Source organism: Leuciscus leuciscus (assembly GCF_965113295.1).
Source record: "Leuciscus leuciscus genome assembly, chromosome: 4".
NCBI lineage: Eukaryota > Metazoa > Chordata > Actinopteri > Cypriniformes > Leuciscidae > Leuciscus > Leuciscus leuciscus.
This window is the reverse complement of record NC_138728.1, coordinates 2743930-2759633: the sequence shown is the minus strand read 5'-3', so window position 1 is coordinate 2759633 and position 15704 is coordinate 2743930. Positions and strand designations below refer to the sequence as shown.

The window sequence follows — 15704 nt, the reverse complement described above, 5'->3', positions numbered from 1 at the left end:
ACCATAAAAGCAGAATTAAAGTCCTCTGAAGCCATGAGAAATTAAATTAACCCATAAACTTTCTCTCCAGTGAGCCGTTCATTGAGTTGGACTTGAAAACCTGATCAGTCCGATTCATAATAGAATGATTCATAATGTTTTTGTGAACTGAATCAAATGGTTTACTGAAAAGATCTGGTTTAAATGAAGGATTCAATTACGAATCAGGCATCTCTACCACTTTAAAAGGAACACGCCGACTTTTTGGGGACTTAAGCTTATTCACCGTATCCCCCAGAGTTAGATAAGTCCATACATACCCTTCTCATCTCCGTGCGTGCCGTAACTCTGTCTAAGCCTAGCTTAGCACAAAGACTGGAGGTAAATGGCTCCAGCTAGCATACGGCTCCCAATAAGTGACAAAATAACGCCAACATTTTCCTATTTACATGTTGTGATTTATATAGTCACAGCGTGTACAAATAACAAGGTCACATGAGACACAGCCATCTTCTAACCGTATGCATACTGGGAACTATATTCTCAGAATCACTCTGCCCAAGTAGCAGTGCTTCGCCTTCTGAGAATATAGTTCCCAGTATGTATACGGTTAGAAGATGGCTGTGTCTCATGTTAATAGTGAGAACTGGACCCTAATCTAAAGTGTGACCAGGTTCTTTATTGGCATTGATGGTTCCATGAAGAAACATTAACATCCACACAACTTTTCCATTCCACATCCGTGTTTTCATGTTCTCATTCTGGCATGTTTATTGTCCAAAAAAAAACAAAAAAACATTTCCATTCCACAAAAGGTTCTTTATAGTGGAAAAAGGTTCTTCAGATTATTTTTAAGAGTGCAGTTGGACACTTATGAACGCACAATTTGTGTCTTATTGTTTTCCACAGGCAAGTCTAAGCCTGCTTTAATAGCTCGACACTTGATTAGGATTCATACGGGGAAATGAGATGTTTCTGTCGCGGCGCCACATCTTCACAGGTTTGCATTTGTACGGCGAGTGAGAAAGAGTCTGTCGAACTCCTCAGACAAAACACATCCCTCTGACTCACTGATAAGTGAGAACAACACTTGAGAGAAAAGGACGGTGTCTGGGACAAACAGAATGGGACAGAAGGATTTACTACTGGGATTTAGAGTAGAGATCTGACCTTGAGGAATCAGCTGTCGGTCACTCTTCTCTCGTCAGATTCTAGCCTAACTCGCATAAAGCCTGAAGACAGCTGATCCCTGCTATAGATGACAAAGCAAAATCCTATATTGGTACTCAATTTAAGGTTGTAGAAGTTAAAGCGTTAATATCAACGATATGATATTAAGTTAAACCTACTCAACTTTTCTAATACTGGTGTTCCCATCATGCACTGGGGCGTGAATAATTAATAAGGTTGACTTCTCACTGTTTTCCAGCTGTATTTACACTGTTTTATCATTGCTTCTGTTGTTGGGTTTTGTAACTTGCTGTTTTGTGGAATCTGGATTCATTTTCTGCGCAAAATGACACATTCATACTCAAAAACGATATATATTGAATGTTACCGTCATTGTGTATTGTGTACCAAGTATCGAGGTGTTCAGGTGCCATGTTACTTTTATTATGTAGATACAGTATGGAATATATACAATATCTATTGTATTATTTACTTAGATGTTTCTTTGTGGTTTAATTCAGTGTTATATTGCTTGAGTTAAAAGTTAATTTCATTAAATGTACTTAAATTAGGTAAGTTGTTAGTTAATGCTATATGTGAAGTTAAATAAATTAAATATAATTAAGTAATATTTACATAATTACTTCAATTAAATGTTGAGTTTCAATTAAATGTCAAATGAATGTTAAGTTCAATAGTAAGTAGATTTACTTTATAATAACAGGCAAGTTGTACAGAGCAGTCGCAGTAAAAATTTACTTAAAATGTGTTCAAAAGTAAGTAAATCCTACAAGCTATTTTTCCAGTGCTGGCGGCTGTATCAGTTACCGAAACAGTAAGCATGCTTTTCCCTTCCAAACAAGACCAAGTATTACTGTTCTGTTGAGTCCAATTCGCCCAAATCCTGTCCTCAGAATCCAATTGGTCGTGGTTCCCCGAGCACGAGTGAAGAGCTGTCTGTCCTCCTCTGTTGTCTAAGGCTCGTTTCTACCAGATGCCCCACTTCAAAGTCTTTGCAGCACCATTTCCAATGTGCCTCTGGGCTGCAAAACACAAACTTGTCTTTTTTTAAAGCCACGATGGAGTGTCGAACGAAGCACTAACAGGTTTTTTAGGACTAAGGGAATGGCACTCTAAACTCATGCTGATGCAAAGACTTACAGCGCTTTCCGGATCAAGTGTGTTTGATGTCAAAGTTTGGTTCATTTTGTTGGTTTACAAGCTATTTTTCCATAACTTGCACTGCACAATAGCAAATCTCACCTTATTTATCTCATAATTCTGACATTATTTTTCATAATTGACTTTGTCTCATAATTCCAAATGTATTGTTCATAATGACTTTCCATTATGGCTTTATATCTCCTAATTCCAACTGCATGTTTCATAATTATGCCTTTTTATCTCATAATTATACATATATTTTTCATAATGTGTTTCCATTATGACTATGTCTCATAATTACGACTTCCTTTTCCATAATTATGACTTTATATCTCATAATTCTAAATGACTTCCCATTATGACTTTATATCTCATAATTACGACTTCCTTTTTCATAATTGACTGTCTCATAATTTTAACATTATTTCCATAATTATGCCTTTATATCTCACCTTTCCACCTTTATCATAATTATGCCTTTATATCTCACCTTTCCACCTTTATCATAATTATGCCTTTATATCTCATAATTCAGACAGTTTATCATAAGTGATTTTTGTCTCATGATTCCAAATATATTTTTCATAATGACGTACCATTATGACTTTATATCTCTTAATTCCAACTTTTCATAATTTAATTTGTCTCATAATTTCAACTTTATTTTCCATAATTATGACTTTATATCTCATAATTCATGACTTTCCATTATGACTTTATATCTCATAATTACGACTTCCTTTTCATAATTGACTCCGTCTCATAATTTTAACATTATTTCCATAATTCTGACTTTTATATCTCATAATTCCACCTTTATCTATCATAATTATGACGTTTCATAATATCTCATAATTCAGAAAGTTTATCATATGTGATTTTTGTCTCATATGATTCCAAACATGTTTCATAATGACGTACCATTATGACTTTATATCTCTTAATTCCACCTTCATTTTTCATAATTAAATTTGTCTCATAATTTCAGCTTTATTTTCCATAATTATGACTTTATATCTCATAATTCAGAATGACTTTCCATTATGACTTTATATCTCAAAATCTTGACACATTTTTCCATATTTGTACAATTTATGACTTCATATCTCATAATTATGACTATATCTCATAATTATGACTATATTTCTCACAATTCCTACTTTAAAAAAAAATGTATGTATCTCAAAATGTGAATTGTCTTTCTGTGACTTTCTTTATTTGAAGTGTAACTCCTAATTACCTGTTTCACTTTCTACTTCTATGCATAACTGGGCTTCCATGCAATCCCGACTATCTCTGGTTCCGTCCAATCACTCGAGGTCCTTCCTCATCATTCATAATGACTTTCCATTATGATTTATATCTCAAAATCTTGACATGTTTTTTCATATTTTTCACAACTCATTCTGAATTTCATAATTATGACTTTATATCTCATAATTATGACTATATCTCATAATTATGATGTTATTTCTCACAATTCCTACTTTTTTAAAAATAATTATGTATCTCAAATTGTGAATTGTCTTTCTGTGACTTTCTTCATTTGAAGTGTATCTCGTAATTACCCGTTTCACTTTCTACTTCTATGCATAACTGGGCTTCCATGCAATCCCGACTATCTCTGGTTCCGTCCAATCACTCGAGGTCCTTCCTCAATCCCTTTAGTCCTGCTTCAGTGCACAGAAATGCTCTGCATCAAAACGACTGTTGTGTTTTTCATGCATTTCACATTCCTCAGCAGCGGGTCGTGTGGAACGGCGAGCGTATGGCAGTGAATGTGTGGTGTGAAACGCATGGCGTCAGGCACGCGCGCGCGTGGGTGGATGCGGGTTGTGTTCCAACACCTTTGTGAGTCGCGTGTGGGTGGAGATGTTGAATAAACACATTCCCGAAGCTTCTGTGCTGCTTTCATGAGCGAGAAACGCTCCCACATTTGATGTTTGGAGGAACTGACGACCGAATCACCTCTTGCAGAGAGCGGAGGAGGTCAGCGCCATGGGGAAACAATAATACACATGAGATATTACGCATTAAATATGGATATTTTATAACACAGCCCATCTGATGCTTGAGTTCTATTGAGCGTTATTTGCTTTGCCTGATATCGGCTCCTTCGGGAAGAGTAGCACCACCTCAGAAAGTGTTAAATTTCTCAACACAGGGAAGTACGGCACAATTTTGTTGCTTAATGGATGGTGTAATAAGCCACTATAATAAGGATTGTGCTGCTGAGTCCTGTGCCATTACCGTCCTGAAACATGCTTTGTCACACGGGCACTAATGTGGAATGACTCAAATATCCATTAAGCATATGTCTCATGATTCGAGCCCAAATGAATGTTTATGAATTTCATGTTTGCATTTAGCTTTAAAGGCTCAACACGCATCGCCACCAGAAAGACTCTCTTATAGCGTCTCTTCCTCGGGCTGTTTTAGAAGTTGTGTCGTTTTGTCTGTGTATTTAATTCACTGGATTATCCAAAATATAGGCATTATCTCATTGTGATTTAATATACAAAGCAGTTTTGGGGTTGATAATCTGGCAGAAATGCTTCTGAAAAAGATAAATTGATGACTGATGGCAGCTTCATTGGTAATTTTACAGTCTCTTGGTCCATGTTATACTATTAGTGTCACTATTTTAAAGTATTTTACCATTTTGGTAACACTTTATAATAACGTTCAGTTGTAAGTCATTTATAAGTGGTTAGTTAATGATGAACTAATCATTTACAAAACATTCATAAATGATTAGCAAGTGATATACTAACATTTTATGTATGTTTTGAAAATTCTGTTACAAGTCATTTACAAGTGATAAGTAAATGATTAACTAATCATTTACAAAACATGACTATGCACTTACAGCACTGGAGTCAGCACTTACACTGCAGTACACACTACACTACACACTACAGTGTTCAACACCTGTTATAGATGATGTGTAAACGCATGAACAAATCATTTACAACACTTTCTGCATCCCCTAATCTAAAGTGTAAACTTTTCATCGCTTGTAAATGTGTTACACATCATTCGTAGATACGATTCATTGATCTTATGCCTTATTGATTCTTGAAGTGGTAATCTACGAATGATGTGTAACACATTTACAAGTGATGAATAGTTTACACTTTAGATTAGGGGACGACTTATTCATGCATTTACACATCATAGTGTTGAACACTGTTACTTACCTGTTAATCATTTACTAATCACTTGTAAATGACTTATAACATTTTAGTATATCACTTGCTAATCATTTGTGAATGTTTTGTAAATGATTACTTCATCATTAACTAACCATTTATAAATGACTTACAACTGAACGTTATTATAAAGTGTTGCCACTATTGGACTTAATATATTATCCCCCCCAAAAAAGTATGCATAACCTCATGGTGATTTAATATATAGCGCATTTTGGGGGTTGAAAATCTGGCAGAAATCTGGATTTGATATAAAATTTATATAAATTTTTTTGGACAGACTGACTGGCAACAAATCAACTTCAATGTAACTTTCAGTGTCTCGTCTTTGCTCCATTTTATAGTATTAGTGCCAAGGTTTTGGGTGTTTTATTGTTAAATTCAATGGATTATCCAAAAAATTGGCAAGGCTTGCAAAAATGCCATTGCAAAAGATGGCCATTTTGGGCAGAACGAATGTGTTATGGTGTCCTATAGTCAGCAAATTGAAACCTCCGGTCAGTCACGAAACCGAATGGCCAACAAACCGGAAAATGTTAATTACCCACAGCGATTTACTTAGGAAAATGTTGAGTTTCCCACCACTGGAGATGAATTACAGCATTATCCGTCGCATGTGTGTGTGTGTGTGTTTGAGCGGCGACACGCGAGGTTGGATACAATTAGATAATTCATGATTCATAAAGCAGTGAAAATCCAATCATTAAAGATTAGCAGAGACGCTGGAGCTCGTCGTGTCCGTGATTTAAGATGGATCATTTTATTATCACTCCCTGCTTAAATGACTTCATACTCCCTGCTTTACACAATTATGAAGGTTTCGAGTTGAGTGCATGATGCTTTCACAGTTATTCCTCCTTTTCTTTCGCAACTAAAAATAAGCCAGCCTGTATATTTGAATGCAATCGTTCATGCATATTAATTGTGAAGTGACTAATTTCTGGGTTTGACACATGTGTTAGTCAGCGGTAGGCGGAGCTGCTTATCTCAGTGTGCATGTCAAACCCAAAATCTTCCAGCTCACCCCCTGCAACATGCTGCAATACTGATGTCTGCCCATGCAATCAATTTATGAGCTTTAGTAAAGCAGTGTTTCTCTTCCTCACCGTTTAGCTGAGTGTTTGTGTCCCCGCGCAGCACAAGGGCTGCTGTATCTGCCACTGAACGCACAATAAATGGAGAGGCACAAAATGTAAAAGGAATTTGGTGTATTGAAAAGCCACCAAGCTCCGGAATGCTAATTCATTGGCCTTTTGATGTTTTCCCCATTTATGGCACATAAAAGCCTCATTCTGCATTGGGAAAGAGATTTGGAGAGACATCAGTGAGTCGCTCTGTGGCCTGTGTTGTCTCTACATTGGTTCGGTAGCGTGACAGTAGCTTAGCTGTTTTCAGAACAGTGTCGATTTGGTTGAAGTGTGACGAAATGGTTTGTTACTGTGTTTTTTTTTTTCCCACGTAGAATATAAACTATATACATACTTATTACACTGAGGTATATAAAAATAACTATCATTCAATTGGTGTGTGTTTCATGTTTGGGGTCTTTTTTATTCAACGTATTTATTTAAAATGTAATTTATTCTTTGTGATCAAAGCTGAATTTTCAGCATCATTACTCCAGTCTTCAGTGTCACATGATCCTTCAGAAATCATTCTGATATGATGATTTGATGCTCAAGAAACATTTATGATTATCATCAATGTTGAAAACATATTTTTGTGGAAACTGTGAAACATTTTCTTGACATTTTTAAACATGAATAGAAAGGTCAGAAACACTTTAGTTTAGGGTCCAATTCTCACTATTAACTTGTTGCTTATTAGCATGCATATTACTAGTATATTGGCTGTTTATTAGTACTTATAAAGCACATATTAATACATTATTCTGCATGACCATATTTTACATCCCTAATCCTATACCTAAACTTAACAACAACTATTAATAAGCAGTGATTACTGAGATTATTGAATTATTATTAGTTAATAAATTAGTTAATAGTGAGAATTGGACCCTCGTCTAAAGTGTGACCAAACGTTCAAAAGAACAGCATCGTTTGTAAGATTATAAATGTTTTTACTGTCACTGTTGATCAATTTAATGCATCTTTTCTGAATAAAAGTATTAATTTATTTTGGAAAAAACTGACCCAAAACTTTTAAAGCTTCAAAATAGTTATTTTTGTTTATATAAATGATATTTTGTAATATAATTATATTATGTAGCTAAGCCCATTTTCAATAAGGTAACATCAGAAGGCTAGAAACATCACCATCAGGCTTTAATAGCATAAATATAACAAATACACAGAAAGAAATGACAGAAACGGCTCGTGCGTGTTTGGAAATGGCAGCGAACGAGCTAAATGACTGTTTCCACAGTAGTGTAACCCAAGCAAATATTCCACTGCATAAACTCACAATTATCACGGATCGGAGGAGGGCATGAACGCAACAGATTGCTGATTACCATTGTGAGGGGCATTAATTAAAGCTAATTAGTATTTGTCATTGTGACAGAACGTATAAGGAGTTCGCGGGAAACGCCGGCGCTCATTAAATGGACTGTAACAGGAGGAGATTACATCCAGGAGGAAGTCCATCATTCACCCCCGTGTGGGACGTTAATGGTATAATCGAGCGCTCGAAGGGCTGGCTGCTTAACTTACATTAAATATGAAATATGACTCTGTCCACCTCAATATGGCATGTCAAGACCTGATTTTTGTAAGTGTGTCGTGTTAAGTTTTAATAAATGATGGCAAGCACCTGGAGATGCGATTTGAATGATGGAAAGAACTTCTTTTATGTCCACATCAGTAATAGGTTGTAAATGTTTGAGTCATTTTGAACTAGAGACAGATTGCTTGGTGTATTTTTTCTTAATTTGACTGCATGAAATCCAGTAATTTACAAACCTGCTCTAAACCACATAGTTGTGCTTCTTTAAGTCGTTTTACTTTTCTTTTATGTACAGAATTTGTTGCTTTACCATCATCCCAGAATTCAAAAGCCTGAGGTTGGAAAGAAGTCTCTTCTGCTCACCGAGGCTGCATTTATTTGCTTAAAAACACAGTAAAAGCAGTAATATTGTGAAATATTTTTACTATTTAAAATAGCTGTTTTCTATTTGAATATATAGTCAAATGTAATTTATTCCTGTGGTCAAAGCTGAATGGTCACATGATCCTACAGAAATAATTCTAATATGATGATTTTGCTCCTAAAGAAACATTTATGATTATCATCAATGTTGAAAACAGCTTCATATTTTTTTGGTGGAAACTGTGATAAATTTCTTCAGGATTCTATGACGAATAGAACAGCTTTTTCCCCCAAAATAGAATCTTTTGTAACATTTTAAATGTGTTTACTGTCACTTTTGATCAATTTAATGCATCCTTGCTGAATAAAAGTAGGCTACTAATTTCTTTAAAAAAAATTTTTTTTTTTTTTTTTATAAAATCTTGCTGACCCAATTTTTTTTATCATTTTAAAAACAATCATTATGTTTAAAAAAAGGCTCATCTATAAGCATTAAACATTTCGGTTTTGTTTTTATTTGTTTTTGTCTGAAAGTTGCACAGCCTGAATCAGGTTTTGTGTGCAGAATGAACATAGCCGCCTAACTCTCTCTCTGTGTGTGTGTGTGTGTGTGTTTGTGTGTCTAGGTGGCGTGTGTATCGCTCAGTCTCTTAAGATCCCTCGGGAACCCAGGCCTGGGGAATTCGACAAGATCATCCGCCGGCTCCTGGAGACCCCCAACGCTCGGGCCGTCATCATGTTCGCAAACGAGGACGATATCAGGTGTCTCCTTTCTGTTCTTAAAAGACTTTCCCTGGCTAACCGTTCCCTGTTCCCTTAAAGATCTCCAGCTGAGAGAATCCCACCACCGGTGCCTTGAGAAAGAGAGGAAAGAGGAAGCAAAAAGGAAGCTGGCTTCGTTTACGAATATAATACCTGCATACTGAATGCTGTTTATATATATATATATATACCGCCTACTGCTTTTTAAAAAATGAAAGTCCCCTGTAGTCAATCATTTTATCACTTAAAACTCATCTTTGATCACCAAAATTACATATTTAAAGTTTTGTCCTTGAAAAAACAAATCGTCATGCCTTAAAATATCTTGAATGTAACTCGACACCCTTGCCTCATTTAGTATTTGCGGTTCTATGAATATGCAAATGAGCCCCGCCTCCACTCACTCCCTCAGCTCAGAGATCCACTGGTTGACGATCACACGTTGATCTGATTGGTTACAAGGTAGTTTGTGACATCAGAAACACCAGCGATTTCAAAGCGTGTTTTTGAGACTGTCTTGAGAAAATACTCAGAAATGCTGTTGAATTTGCGCATGAGTTTGTCTTAAAGCATATTAAAAACACCACATAGACACATAAACAACACTAAAAACTGGATATTCACCACAGGGTGCCTTTAAGAAGTGAATCAGCACGATTATACCAGACATTTCAAACACATCCTCACATTGCATGTGATTGCATAGCTGTCCAAACACAGCCCAGACGTCTAGGCTAAAACAAGGCAACATTTGGGCTGTCAGTGAAAATTGTATAGATGTCTAACCATATCCCAGGAATAGACGAGTCATCTAGAACATGAGCATGCCAAAGAAATGAAACCAAACACCTTGTAATCACTGTTTACTTTGCTTACATGATGGACTATCAAACACCTTACAAGTTAACCAAATTCAAGGTTATTTTGGCTGGAAGTGGGTTACTCATAGCCAGACTATATCGGGTCAATAGTTAACAGAGACGGTGAAATGAAGGCTATTGCTTGCCGGGGTTGGACATCAGGGATAGACTGTGGCGTTTAGAGGTTCAAATGGTACTAAGCGGCTCAAAGTGTGGCAAGATAATATCCTACACACCATTACACCAGCAGCTGATCCACTGATACAAGGCAGACGCATCCATGCTTTAGTGGTGTTTACAGCAGATACTGACCCGACCGTCTGAGTGTTGCAGCAGAAATCAAGACTCATCAGAACAGGCAAGTGTGAGTCCGTGTGAATGGTGTCTTCAGTGTGAAGTGCTTGTTTGAGTTACGGTAACCTCTCTATCAGTCGTTCTACCAGCCATCAGCCATCCTCCTCTGACCTCTGGCATCAACCAGGCATTTTCACTCGCAGAACTGCCGCTCACTGGATATTTCCTCTTTCCCGGACCCTAGAGATGATTGTGTGTGAAAATCCCAGTAGATCAGCAGTTTCTGCAGTACTCAGACCGTCTATCACCAACAACCATGACACATATGAAGTCACTCTTTTCTTCCCCGTTCTGATGATTACACTTCAGCACGTCGTCTTCACCATTTCTACATGCCTAAATGTGTTGAGTTGCTGCCATGTGATTGGCTGATTAGATTTTTGGGTTTAGCAATTGAACAGGTGTACCTAATAATGTGGCTGGTGAGTGTGTGTGTATAGAGATAGATAGACTGCGTCCAAAATCGCATACTTTCTTGAGTTGGTGCAGTATGAATATGAATATGTGCAGTATGAATATGAATGTGTGCAGTATGAATATGAATGTGTGCAGTATGAATATGAATGTGTGCAGTATGAATATGAATGTGTGTAGTAAGAATATGTGTAGTATGAATATGAATGTGTGTAATATGAATATGAATGTGTGCAGTATGAATATGAATGTGTGCAGTATGAATATGAATGTGTGTAGTAAGAATATGTGTAGTATGAATATGAATGTGTGTAATATGAATGTGTGCAGTATGAATATGTGCAGTATGAATATGAATGTGTGTAGTAAGAATATGTGTAGTATGAATATGAATGTGTGCAGTATGAATATGAATGTGTGTAGTATGAATATGAATGTGTGTAATATGAATGTGTGCAGTATGAATATGAATGTGTGCAGTATGAATATGAATGTGTGTAGTAAGAATATGTGTAGTATGAATATGAATGTGTGTAATATGAATGTGTGCAGTATGAATATGTGCAGTATGAATATGAATGTGTGCAGTATGAATATGAATGTGTGTAATATGAATGTGTGCAGTATGAATATGAATGTGTGCAGTATGAATATGAATGTGTGTAATATGAATGTGTGCAGTATGAATATGTGCAGTATGAATATGAATGTGTGTAGTATGAATATGAATGTGTGCAGTATGAATATGAATGTGTGCAGTATGAATATGTGCAGTATGAATATGAATGTGTGTAGTATGAATATGAATGTGTGCAGTATGAATATGAATGTGTGCAGTATGAATGTGTGCAGTATGAATATGTGCAGTATGAATATGAATGTGTGCAGTATGAATATGAATGTGTGTAATATGAATGTGTGCAGTATGAATATGAATGTGTGTAATATGAATGTGTGCAGTATGAATATGAATGTGTGCAGTATGAATGTGTGCAGTATGAATGTGTGCAGTATGAATATGAATGTGTGTAGTATGAATATGAATGTGTGTAATATTAATGTGTGTAGTATGAATTTGAATGTGTGTACTATGAATAAGAATGTGTGTAATATGAATGTGTGCAGTATGAATATGAATATGTGCAGTATGAATGTGTGCAGTATGAATGTGTGCAGTATGAATATGAATGTGTGTAATATGAATGTGTGCAGTATGAATATGAATATGTGCAGTATGAATGTGTGCAGTATGAATGTGTGCAGTATGAATATGAATGTGTGTAATATGAATGTGTGCAGTATGAATATGAATGTGTGTAGTATGAATATGAATGTGTGTAATATGAATGTGTGCAGTATGAATATGAATGTGTGCAGTATGAATATGAATGTGTGCAATATGAATATGAGTGTGTGCAGTATGAATGTGTGCAGTATGAATATGAATGTGTGTAGTATGAATATGAATGTGTGCAGTATGAATGTGTGCAGTATGAATATGAATGTGTGTAGTATGAATATGAATGTGTGTAATATGAATGTGTGCAGTATGAATATGAATGTGTGCAGTATGAATGTGTGCAGTATGAATATGAATGTGTGCAGTATGAATATGAATGTGTGCAGTATGAATATGAATGTGTGTAGTATGAATGTGTGCAGTATGAATATGAATGTGTGTAGTATGAATGTGTGCAGTATGAATATGAATGTGTGTAGTATGAATGTGTGCAGTATGAATATGAATGTGTGCAGTATGAATATGAATGTGTGCAGTATGAATGTGTGCAGTATGAATATGAATGTGTGTAGTATGAATATGAATGTGTGCAGTATGAATGTGTGTAGTATGAATGTGTGTAGTATGAATATGAATGTGTGTAGTATGAATATGAATGTGTGCAGTATGAATATGAATGTGTGCAGTATGAATATGAATGTGTGCAGTATGAATATGAATGTGTGTAGTATGAATATGAATGTGTGCAGTATGAATATGAATGTGTGCAGTATGAATGTGTGCAGTATGAATATGAATGTGTGTAGTATGAATATGAATGTGTGCAGTATGAATGTGTGCAGTATGAATGTGTGTAGTATGAATATGAATGTGTGCAGTATGAATATGAATGTGTGTAGTATGAATATGAATGTGTGCAGTATGAATATGAATGTGTGCAGTATGAATGTGTGCAGTATGAATATGAATGTGTGTAGTATGAATATGAATGTGTGCAGTATGAATGTGTGCAGTATGAATGTGTGTAGTATGAATATGAATGTGTGTAGTATGAATATGAATGTGTGTATGAGTACTGTGAATTTGGACACACTTCTTTGGTCACATACTGTTTCACACCTACTATATCGTAGGGAAGTGTGTGATTTGGGACGCAGCCATAGAGCGATTAAGAGGGGAGGAACAGCTAAAACACACTCATTAACACACTTCTCCTAACGCGCCGTCCCTCCCAGCAGCCTCTGCTCAGCTCCTTCCTTTATCTCAGTTGCCACCTGTATATTGTCTAACTTTACTGCACTAAGTACAGATGGAAAGCAATTAAGAGTGCTGGAGAGGGAGTGAAGTGAGGCTTTCTGTGCCTGGAGGGAGGGATGCTCTACTTTCCTCTGCTTCTTCAGATTGTGGAGGTCCTCGTAGCTTTCCTGAGCCGGTCCCCGAGGTGCTGCTCTGCGCGCACAGATTTGGCTTCATCACACAGAGACGGCTGAAAAATGTTGGCTTTCCTGCCATCTATACATATGTTTGTTGATTTAACAGCTGCTGATGAGTACAGTATTTATTTTTATGCCTTGGAGGCGAATGCTAATCTGACTTCATACTGAAGTTGCATAGAGTTTGCAGGGGGGAAAATGAGTGTTAAATATTGGGCTTATTAACAGGTTGACCGAGGGCATGCTAACTATTTCACACTGTGAAAATATATGGAGAGACTTAGGTTTAAGATAGTGAGAGTGAGATGAGTTTTAGCATGAACTTATATCTAACTTTTTAGTTGAAAACTGATAAGCATTTGCTTTGATTCTGAATCAGACCTTTTCCGTTACAAATTGGTTTTCTCAATTTCGCTTTTTGGATATCATCTTGGAGATTCTGTACACAGTTAATCCAGATATTATTTAATCATTCTTGGGTTAGTTTGTTCTTTCCAGTCACTTCTCTCTTCATCTTTCACAGTGACAGTGTAATGATGCATGCAGGGAAACTGAAGACTGAAGACTCAGGTTCTCACAAAACACTAATAAGTTTAATTCCTACTCAAAAAAGCAAGCAAACAGGCAGTGCAAACACATCTCAACATTACAGAGACTGGACCAAGAGTGAAGGCAAGGGTGAGGATTAAATAACAAACTGAAACGAGCTAATAAATGACACACAGCTGAAACCAATGAACTAATAATGACGGTAACCATGGAAACTGAACAAAGGCGGGAAACTGAACAAAGGAACATGTGAAACTCAGACATGAACAAAACAGGGAAACAGATCAAACACAAACATAACCCTGACAGACAGAGTGAGCAATATCTTAACAGAACTCCTGTCCTCTTTCCCAAATCCCTCTCAGTAAAATATATATCCATGCAATACATGAGACAGCAGGACAAGATCTTTACTAGACACTTTAGAATAATGTTCATTAGTTTACGTTAGTTAAAGGATAAGTTCACCCCAAAATGAACATTTCCTAATAATTTACTCACCCCAATGCCATCCAAGATATTCATGTCTTTCTTTCCTCAGTGGGAGAGAAATTATGTTTTTTGAGGAAAACATTTCTGGATTTTTCTTCTAACAATGGACTTCATTGGTGACCATCGTTTTTAAGTCCAAATCAATGCAGTTTCAAAAGTCTTTGAAGTGTTTAAACGGGCTGTACGCGATCACAGCTGAAGAAGAGGTTGTTATCTAGTGAAACGACAGGTCATTTTCCCCCAAAATATATAATTTATAGACTTTTTACCTTCAATAGTTCGGATTGAGTTGATCAACAAACGGACAGGGAACTACGTCATCACGTTGAAAGGTCACGCCGGCGCCGGCAATACTATTTGAACTACTATTCATATTCATCAGAATGTTATTAATATACTATTCATATTCATATTCACTGAATACTATTACTATATATATAATAGCAAACAATACTATTTGAACTATCCTCCTACGTACGGTCGCATTGTAAACAGTGGGTCGGTTCTTCTGCCGGCGCCGGCGTGACCTTTCAACGTGATGACGTAGTTCCCTGTCAAGTCAAGTCAAGTCAAGTTTATTTGTATAGCGCTTTTCACAATACAGATTGTATCAAAGCAGCTTCACAGTATTAAATTAAAATAATACAACAAAGTTTGTTTCAAGAGGAATTTATTGATTGATAAAATTAAATTAAATATCCCCAAAATCCCCAAATATCCCCAAAACCCTGTCCGTTTGTTGATCAGCTTAATCCCAACTATTGAAGGTAAAAAGTCTATAAATTATATATTTTGGGGGAAAATGACCTGTCGTTTCGCTAGATAACAACCTCTTCTTCAGCTGTGATCGCGTACAGCCCGTTTAAACACTTCAAAGACTTTTGAAACTGCATTGATTTGGACTTAAAAACGATGGTAACCAATGAAGTCCATTGTTAGAAGAAAAATCCAGAAATGTTTTCCTCAAAAAACATAATTTCTCTCCCACTGAGGAAAGAAAGACATGGATATCTTGGATGGCATTGGG

The 15704-nt window shown here is 36.3% G+C and overlaps 1 protein-coding gene across 4 annotated transcripts in view; it reads left to right on the top strand.

Moving 5' to 3' along the window:
• The window catches only part of grm8a (glutamate receptor, metabotropic 8a), a 247624-nt gene that overhangs the window by 140740 nt on the left and 91180 nt on the right, over window positions 1–15704 (top strand). For all 4 annotated transcript variants that reach the window (XM_082166767.1, XM_082166766.1, XM_082166768.1 and 1 more), the window contains one exon: window positions 9200–9335. In XM_082166767.1, the coding sequence (XP_082022893.1) occupies window positions 9200–9335 (136 nt within the window). The remainder of the gene's footprint in view (window positions 1–9199; window positions 9336–15704) is intronic.